This window comes from Anguilla anguilla, chromosome 5, assembly GCF_013347855.1.
Source record: "Anguilla anguilla isolate fAngAng1 chromosome 5, fAngAng1.pri, whole genome shotgun sequence".
Taxonomy (NCBI): Eukaryota; Metazoa; Chordata; class Actinopteri; order Anguilliformes; family Anguillidae; genus Anguilla; species Anguilla anguilla.
In genome coordinates, this window is record NC_049205.1 from 3,347,885 (window position 1) to 3,357,510 (window position 9,626).

Below are 9,626 nucleotides of genomic sequence, written 5' to 3' on the forward strand. Positions count from 1 at the left end.
GTGATTTAACAGGCTTGTTTTTGTTTTTTGTTTTTTTCTTCGTTCCCCCCTCCCCAGCGTTTGGCCAACACAAAGGCCCACACGTCTCGGTTCATCAGTGCCAATCTTCCCTGCAACAAGTTCAAGAACCGCCTTGTAAATATAATGCCATACGAGTCCACCAGGGTGTGTCTCCAGCCAATCAGAGGAGTGGAAGGCTCTGATTACATCAACGCCAGCTTCATCGATGGCTACAGGTAAGGGATTTAATTGGTTTGAATCAAGTGGGAGAAAAGAACACTGTCTTTCCTGAAGACGCCGATTCTTCTCTGTTGTTAACGTTCTCTGAGTATGTTTTTCTCAATAACACGTACCTCAGGGAAATGATTCATTGGGTACAGTAAGGGCCATCTGCTTGGTGTTTGCTCTTTCCCAGTTGACCAACATTTTTCAAGAACATCAGGGAATATTCTGGTTGGATTTGGTATAGCGTTTTTGACACTAATTAGAATTTTTCTTATATAGAATATATGTATTCCTCCAAACAAATCCTGTCAAAGTCACAGGAAAAAAATTCCTGGCATATCACATCCTAATGCTAACATTTCCCTGCCGGTTGTCATTTCTTCCTGTTTGACTCCCATTACCCGACACTTAAAGATGGTAGAGTTAAAAAACCCGTCTCCTTGGCTCACGGACACCTGCCTGTCGCAAAACTCCCGGCCAATCATATTTCAGCCGTCTATCAGGCCAGTTTATGGCGGTTTGATCCTCGCTGCCAAACGCGGTTATGCAGCAGCAGCCGCTGCCTTCTGTCCTCCAAAGTTGCTTACACATCGCAGAACAGTGCCCCCCCCTCCCCCGCCCCCCCTTTCTCCTGTCACCAGAAAACCCATGACATCGGCAGAATCTCACCCAGAGAAGCTTCCCAGAGCCATCTGTTGAGTTAGCTGCTTTGTGTTTGCGTTCGGGGGAGTGCTGTCTTGTTTTATTTATTCATTTACTTACTTACTTTTTACTTACTTATTTACTTACTTGTTTTTTTATTTACTTAATTATTTCCCTGCTTATTTATGTGTTATTTATTTATGTATTTATGTATTTATGGTTAATCGTGGTGAAATTTGTTTCAGGCAGCAGAAGGCCTACATCTCCACGCAGGGCCCGCTGGCGGAGACGACGGAGGACTTCTGGAGGATGCTGTGGGAGCACAACTCCACCATCGTGGTGATGCTGACCAAGCTGCGCGAGATGGGGAGGGTGAGGCTCTCTCTCTCTCTCTCTCTCCCTCTCACTCTCTCTCTCTCTCTCTCTCTCTGCTCTTCTTCCTTTGCATTCATCCGTCTACTCGCCCCCGTGTGTCCGCTCTCAGCATCTCAAAGCCTCTGTGTCTAATAAAGCTTATTCAAAGCGCCCTGAGCCTCAAAGGTGTCTAAATGCAAAAAAGATGTTTTTGCGTTTTCGTCATTTCCTGAAAAGGTGACTTTCTGGTGCCAAAGGTGATACACTACTGATATATTTATTACCAGTATATGTGCAGATTTTTTTTTTTTTTTAATGATTATGTACTCAGCAAGTTCCCTTATCCCGGAGAATTCACTTTTACTGAAAAGTCAGTGTGTACTGTTCCGTGTTTACGTGAAACACTCAGGTGTCGTGCTTAAAGAGGATCCAGTTTTGGAGGGTTCCCCTGCCGATCCCCTGCAGGGTAGTTCCCAGTCCACTGCACACCTCACCTCACACACCAGGAGCTTGCTTCAGAATCAGAGGCGAGTTGCCCAGAGTTTATAGACCCTGAATCGGAACCGACTTCTCAGGGAAAAGCGTTGTCACAAGTTCTGATACACAGCCCTCAGGAAACGGGATTAATGTAGCAGAAAAAATGTTCCTAGGATTTGTTTTGATAATTTATATTCTCTCTCTCTCTCTCACTATCTCTGTCTTGCCCTCTCTCCCTCTCTCTTGTTCTGACTCTCTCTCTCCCTATCTGTCTCCCTCTCTCTCTGTCTCCTAATCTCTCCCTTCTCCGTCTCTCTACCCTATCTCTCCCTCCCTCTCTCTCTGTCCACCCTCTCTCTCTCTCCTCCTCCCTCCCCCCCTCTCTCTCCCCCCTCCCTCTCCCTCTCTCCCTCTCTTGCAGGAGAAATGTCACCAGTACTGGCCCGCGGAGAGGTCTGCTCGGTACCAGTATTTTGTGGTGGACCCCATGGCGGAGTACAACATGCCCCAGTACATCCTGAGGGAGTTCAAAGTGACGGACGCCAGGGTACGTGTGCACCCCCGCGGGGGCCTGGGGGGGGCGGTACTTTTGTCTGGGGCGAGAGCACCGGGGCGGATTTGGGTTCTTAACGGTAACGTGCTTGCTGTAGACGCGGCCCGTTATCTCTCCACTGCATTGCGGTGCAAATCAAGCTAAGAGTTTATGACTCTGTGCCCACCTCCTCAGCTACGTTTCACACGGGGGGTTACTCCACTGCAGAGTTTGAGTGTGGAGAGATCCAGCGCCAGGCCTTTTCGTCTAGCGAAGCTGTCCAGGCTCACGTTCGAGTGAGACGCGCGCGCGTGATTGCTCTTATTTACCGCCGTTGTGTGGCGAGCGCGGCCGTTCCGAACACCTGTGCGGTGGAGGAGTTTGAATACGAATGCTGTGGTTTTTAACCACGGCCGTAAAGCATTGATCAGGCCTAAAGAGGTGAGGGAAAAAACCGAGCGGGCATTTTGGTGCCTGCGGAGGCAGATCAGTTCCAGATCTGGCAAGAGTTGTTTGTGTGTTTATGTAGCATATGCACACGGTTGCATAGACCGTGTGTGTGTGTGTGTGTGTGTGTGAGTCCCTGCGTGTGTGTGTGTGCGCCCCACGTGTGTGTGCATCCTCAAACAGTGCCGTTTAGACCACCCTTTAATCTGCAGCATGTAGTTGTTTTAAAATATTTTTACCTGAGCAGAAAGTCATTCCTGATTCACGGCGCCTGTTCCCACTGGGCTCTGACGGACTCTGGTTGTGTGGGAACAATAAAAACGCAAACGCGGAGGAGAGCCTGTAATTCCATCAAAAAGCTCCTCCTGATAAAGAGGCCAGGCACATTACAGAGCTACTTTGGCGGGATTGCTTTTCTTATCGCGAATGTACAGTATTTCTTAAGAATTGTACACTTGTCAGAGCCGGCTTTTCAGCAGCCATGCAAACAGAAGCACATCAAAGCAGACTTATCTCTCATGGTAAAACAAACACCGCTGGGCAGATTGGCGGAAAGGGCAGAGATAATAAAAGGTTTTTTAGGATAACGCGTCTCCGTATCGAAATGGAATTCCGTGAATGTACTTCTTGCACTTGAGTGCACTTTTCGCACTGGAGGTAATTGGTCATTTTCTTTTAGAGATGAGGACACAATTATGTATGACAGATTGTGTTTGTGTTAGATGAAGGTTTTTTGAACGTGTCTTGAAACATTTTTTCATTTACTTTTTTCATTTCATTTATTGACATTTTTTTCTGTATTTGAAACTATTCTATTTGAAACTATTCATCTTTCTTCGATGAATAGTTTCAAATATTTAAGCGTCAAAAATTACCGATAAATGTAGGTTTTATGTTTTGTTTGATTAAATTCCGAGCGGTTATGAATGATGGTTCCCACACGGGCTGGACGAACGCGTTTCCATTTTTGTCTGAACCGGCTCTAACAGGACGGCCAGTCGAGGACGGTGCGGCAGTTTCAGTTCACCGATTGGCCGGAGCAAGGAGTGCCGAAGTCCGGCGAGGGTTTCATCGACTTCATCGGCCAGGTGCACAAAACGAAAGAGCAGTTCGGCCAGGACGGGCCCATCTTCCGTGCACTGCAGGATAAGGAGCTACCCCTCGCTACCCTAACCCTCTCCTGCAGGACGGGCCCATCTCCGTGCCTGCAGGTAAGGAGCTACCCTCGCTACCCTAACCCTCTCCCTGCAGAGAACGGGCCCATCTCAGTGCACTGCAGATAAGGAGCTACCCTCGCTACCCTAACCCTCTCCTGCAGGACGGGCCCATCCCCGTGCACTGCAGGTAAGGAGCTACCCTCCCTGCCCTAACCCTCTCCTGCAGGACGGGCCCATCTCCGTGCACTGCAGGTAAGGAGCTACCCTCCCTGCCCTAACCCTCTCCTGCAGGACGGGCCCATCTCCGTGCACTGCAGGTAAGGAGCTACCCTCGCTACCCTAACCCTCTCCTGCAGGACGGGCCCATCTCCGTGCACTGTAGGTAAGGGGCTACCCTCTGCTACGGGGACGGGCCCAACTCTGTGCACTGTAGGTAAAGTGATACCCTCGCACTGTCCTCTCAAAGGGACACTGAAACACTGATAAACGTACCAGGGCATGAAGCTAAATCTGTTCACCCACTGGCCAGAGCGACTTGTGGATTCAAAAATAATAATACTTTACCAGCCATTTTCAACCTTTTTATTAGCCACATTACCTTTTTACAAGTATAACAATGCCTGGTTTGTTGTTAGAGTAGATGGTCTTACCAGCCGCAGTCAAAGTTTTAGCAGTGTTTGGCTGGTGGTGGGCATTTATTGGATGCCCTGATGTGTATTTTATGCTTCCCTGTTGATGCTCAGCCTGTCCTCTCCTCGTAAACCTTGTCCAGAGAACGGGGTTCACTGACAGGCAGCCTGTACCCGAGGTTCAGCTCCACTAAACGTCCTTCAGAGCCACTGGCTGGGCAGCCTTGTGCCTGGGGGGGGGGGGGGGGGGAGGGGGGGGGGGGACGAGCAATGTTTATTGTTCTGTAATTACCACCTGACAGGTGAGAGCCTATTACTGGGGAGATATTTCAGAGGCTGACTGTCACTTCATTAAAAGCTCTCTCTCTCTCTCTCTCTCTCTCTCTCTTTCTCTCTGCCTCTTCCTCTCTCAGTGCGGGGGTGGGGCGGACCGGCGTCTTCATCACCCTCAGCATCGTCCTGGAGAGAATGAGGTACGAGGGCGTGGTGGACATTTTCCAGACCGTCAAGATGCTGAGGACACAGAGGCCGGCCATGGTGCAGACGGAGGTACGTTCTTATTCAAAATATCCTTTATCCCCCCCCCCTTCTTTGGAGTCAATCGTGTACAAACCGCAGGGGACACCAGCCTTAAATAAAAAACAAACTGCACTTGTAACTCAAAGGTTTGAGTTCGATTCTCAGGCTGGGGCTGCTGCCTGCCGCCGTTGTACCCTTGAGCGAGGTACATAACCTGTACTGCTTCAATAAAACATCCCACTGTATAAAAGGATTGTATCTATAAAAAATAAAAAAAGAGAGAAAATGTAACAAAAAATATCTGCGTGAGTCGGTCTGGATAAGAGCATCTGCTGAGAAATGCTGAAGCGTGATGTGGCACTGTTCCATCAGTCAGAGCTGGTTTGGCTTTCCGCGAGTTTTCTGGTGTGGAAATTCCCCACGGGCTTCCCCACCGACCCTTCTGCGCTAAGGCCAAGAGCAGATGTGTGTTTCGGGGAGTTGTTTGCTGGAGTTTGTTATAGCAGCAAAGGGTGGACCATACTCCACATTAATGCCCATCATTTTGGATGAGATGTTGGATGTCTGTAGTCTGCATACTTTTGGCCATATAGTGAATCTCAGCTTGTTGCCATTTGTGCAGTATGAACTAGCGGTTCATTATTTTAAAAAAATAAAATAAAAACAAGTGCTAATGGTTGGTAGGAAGTTAGCTCTTCTTTTAGTTGTGTGCATAATTATGTTCTTCTCCTCCCTCCTCAGGATCAGTACCAGTTTTGCTACCGGGCTGGTCTGGAGTACCTGGGCAGTTTTGATCACTATGCAACATAAAACATTCTGTCCTTGGAGTGGAGGCAGCAGGGCCATGAAATCACAGAGCCTCTTCTGAGCCATAGTCACCTGCTTGAGGAATACTTCTTAACGTCAAGCTATAAACCAGATAAGTGTCGGATGTGAAACACAAAAAAAAAACAAACAAAACAAAACAAAAAGTAAAACGATTAAATATCCCAGGTGGACCAAGTACTGACTACAGTGGATAAACCACTCTGACTTTAACAGAGGAGTCCTGACTGGTAAGGCATCCTAAGGACATCGTTACAGTTTTTTAGTTTTTTTTGTTTGTTTTGTTTTTTTTTCTTTTTCTCTCGGTTGCCTCCTGGATTCACCTGGTTTTCAAATGGAAAGGAAGGTTTTACTAAAATGGAGTCATGGACAGCCAGCCACCACATCAACAGTACGAGCCAGAGCCAGAGTTCTGACAGCTAAATGACTGGCACAAATACTCAGTACTCTGTGTAAAGGAAGTCTGACCGTTTCGCAGTCAAGTACACCACATCTTTTTTTTTTCTTTTTTTTTTTGAAGAACACCAGGTTTGGGAAGTGCTGACAAAACTGAACTTCATGGAAGTAACCACCCCCATCCCACCCCCCCGCCCCCCACCCCCATGGTCCATTAACAATGAGGGGAAAAAATAGGAAATGTTTAACATACATGAAAAGTCAAATTTACTGATTTAGTTTTCTAGTACTTTACTATACAGCTAACCTGTGCTTTGTTTTTAACCATGTAAACGTATTTCCTTTTTTTAAACAAACTTTTATCATTTGATGAGGTGAATTAAGCAAAACATTTGATGAATTTTGGTTTTATTTTCTCCTGACGAGGTTTTTTTAAGCTGTAGAACTGTTCTGATATATGTACCACCATGCAGAGGAAATCAACATTTTTCATGTAGCTCTCCTCCATTTGTTTTTAATTTTCTTCCTATTTTTGTTCATTTGTTGAGCGTTTTCTTGTACAGTCCTCTATGTTCAATACCAAATTTAAACATTTTTACAGGGTTATTGTTTGTTTTTTTATTTTTTTTTAAAACACTAATTATGAATGCCCATCATGACTATGAGATTAACTTGGGCCTTGTGGAATCAACAGGGATGAGCAAAGTATAAAGTTGCTGCTACTGGTTATCTTAGTTCTTCCATGTTATGACCACCTACAGCTTGCCAAAATAACCTCTGGAAAAGAATTCCCCCGTATATATAGTAAAAATATATAAATATAATATATATATATAAGTGAATCTATACATAGAGAGATGATTATTTATATTTTCAAATAGCTTCCACAAAGAAATTTCTGTATTTTAGGGGGGAAATTGAGATCTTTGTCACTGGAATGCACATCGATGGGGCGAAATCTATTCTGACACAGTGCATCACTTCTTGTGCAATAAATAGGTGTGTTATGGGTAGTGCTGACGTCGTTGTTCGTCGTGATTCACCGCACAGTGATTCTGTGAGTGGTTAAGGGGACTGCGATGACTGTACGGCCGAGCGTTCATCGATGCCCGTCCTCTTGAAAGCGAGGCGTCGATTCTGCGGGCGACTGCGTTTGCCTGGTCGAAAAAAAGCCGATCTTGGGGTTCATCCTCCATAGTCAGTACGGCACGCCAGAGGGGTCACCGTCCTAGGGGTCCGATACGTTCAACAGCATAAAATTGTTTTTGATTTTACATTTAGAGTGCCTTATAACGTATGCCTGTTTTTTATATATAACGTTCCTTTAAAGGTTTTATGTATTATATGTGTATATTTCTTTTTACCTGAAGTATTCATTTTTAGTACGTTATTTGAAATTATATATGCAAGTAAGCCTGGCGAAATGGTCCTGTGTTGATTTTCTGTTCTCTCTGGGAAATTGAAAGGCCAGTTGTCGACAGTCGTAGAAACAACAGGCGAACAAGAGCCTGTGAAGGACATCGATCCCTGTAATTAAATCCCCTAAGCCTAGTCATAGTTTTGGGTTTTCATGTTTAAGCGTCTTAATGCTTTAACGTTATAGTATTTTTTAACTAGCACTTTTGAAACTGCAGGCATAGTCGAGATAAAATGATACCACAGAATGTTATTCTGTCACATTGCCACAGGTGTTGGGTTGAGTACAGGTGGGGATAAAACGATACCACAGAATGTTATTCTGTCACGTTGGCGCAGGTGTTGGGTTGAGTACAGGTGGGGATGAAAGGAATGTCAGGTAAAAGGGTAGTGCAAGTGGGTGCTTACAGGACGAGGGTTTGCACCAGCATAAAGATTTTTTTTTTTTTAAACGCACCTTGGGCAGTTTGAAGACCAAACTTTGGCTGTAAACGCACTTTCTCCTTGCGTCTGTGAGCTGACGGCGGCCGGGAGAGACGGCCGAGGTGCGCTGCAGTCGTTGCGAAAAGGAAAAAAAAAAAAAAAAAAACGCCGTTCGAGTGTCCTCTGGACAATGGCGGGAAGCAGTTGATTAACCGCGGGACCCAGGTCTGCTCTCGACAAACCCCCCCCCCCCTCCCGACAATCAAAATGGCTCCCTCTTCAAGCAGAGTCCTGCTTTTCAATCTGGTTCTTTTTTTTTTCTTCTTCTTCATATGGATGCATCGAGCCTGAGCTTCTCTGATTCTACCCTAAGTCCTCCCTCGGAGGACATCGTGGATGTGCATTCCAGTTCCCCTTCCCCTTTTCCCTAGCAACGCAAACATCACAACCGCTCAGTCCACCGCAAAAGGCATTTTTCTTTTTTTTTTTTTTAAAAAAAAGCTACTTTTTTTCTTTCTTTCCTTTGTGTCATGAGTGCAACCAGTAAGGTGCTATTATTTTAGTGTCATTCGGGTGCAGGTGTCATACGTCGGTCTTGTGCTTTATTTCTCTTCAGCAAACGGTCATCGTGCCTCTGTGTTTCCCCTCCATTTTGTTTTATATGCATGTGTACGACATCTCAGATGGCCAGACGGAGGCCTCCTAGGAAGAATTGCACTTTCTATATCTTTGTACTATGCACTGCCCTATTGATTCTAAACCCAATAACGTTACTTGAACCCATCTGTAAGAATTTAAGAATTTTCACTTTGTGTGTATGTAAATAACACGGAAAAAGTATGACTTTAAAAAGTAAAAAGTAAAAAAAAAAAAAAAGGGAAAATAAAAAGTTTGTGTCTGAAAACGAGCATCTCTTCTGGTGGCACGATAACTCGGACGACGAGATCCTGTCATGGCCATCTTTGACCATCTTGTTTTTTTTCACGTGGCTTTGCCGTTCGAGTTTGGAGTGTCATCGCAAAACGTTGACGTCGTGTTCTCTGCTCTCTCTCTCTCTCTCTTCACCCTCTCATCTGGATGCATCGAACGAAAGTAATAAATTGTAAAAAAATTAATAAATTTAAAAAAAATAAAAGGCTTGTTAAAAGAATCGATTACCTCTGATCAGTAGTTAACGTAAAATGTTTTTTTTTTTGGTTTTTTTTTTGTTCCCCCCCCCCCCCCCAGAATGAAAGGAGTGCATTTTATTTTCTTACTTAGGTTACATTGGTGGCAAGAGAAGTCTGTATAAAAATCAGTTCTTTGCTGACACAAGTTCCATTTGTTACAAATGAATTCTAATAAAAAATGTCAGTGTTATGCACTTTAGTCTTGCTTATTGTCCACTCTCCATTTTGACTTTTGACGTTGAAAGACCGATGCGGCTGTTGGACCTGTCACGCGCACCGCCTGACACAAAATCCATACTGCCCATGTTCCAGGAAAAAAATGGCCTTTCACAGACTGTAATATGTTTCTGTTGCTGCATTCACATTGTATGCTGTATCACTGCTGTGTTTTCATCAACATCTCTTTGCCAGCACA

General features: G+C 45.1%; 1 protein-coding gene across 45 annotated transcripts in view; it reads left to right on the forward strand.

The window, feature by feature from the left end:
• Window positions 1–9,401, forward strand: part of LOC118227313 (receptor-type tyrosine-protein phosphatase delta-like) — a 333,188-nt gene extending 323,787 nt beyond the window's left edge. For 44 of the 45 annotated variants that reach the window (XM_035417571.1, XM_035417570.1, XM_035417591.1 and 41 more), the window contains 6 exons: window positions 58–236; window positions 1,113–1,239; window positions 2,120–2,245; window positions 3,667–3,822; window positions 4,877–5,012; window positions 5,724–9,401. In XM_035417571.1, coding sequence (XP_035273462.1) covers window positions 58–236; window positions 1,113–1,239; window positions 2,120–2,245; window positions 3,667–3,822; window positions 4,877–5,012; window positions 5,724–5,776 — 777 coding nt within the window. In that variant the 3' untranslated portion in view covers window positions 5,777–9,401. Of the gene's footprint in view, window positions 1–57; window positions 237–1,112; window positions 1,240–2,119; window positions 2,246–3,666; window positions 3,823–4,008; window positions 4,022–4,876; window positions 5,013–5,723 lie in introns of all 45 variants that reach the window. The other variant, XM_035417614.1, reaches the window with a different exon arrangement.
• Window positions 9,402–9,626: the final 225 nt, after the last annotated feature.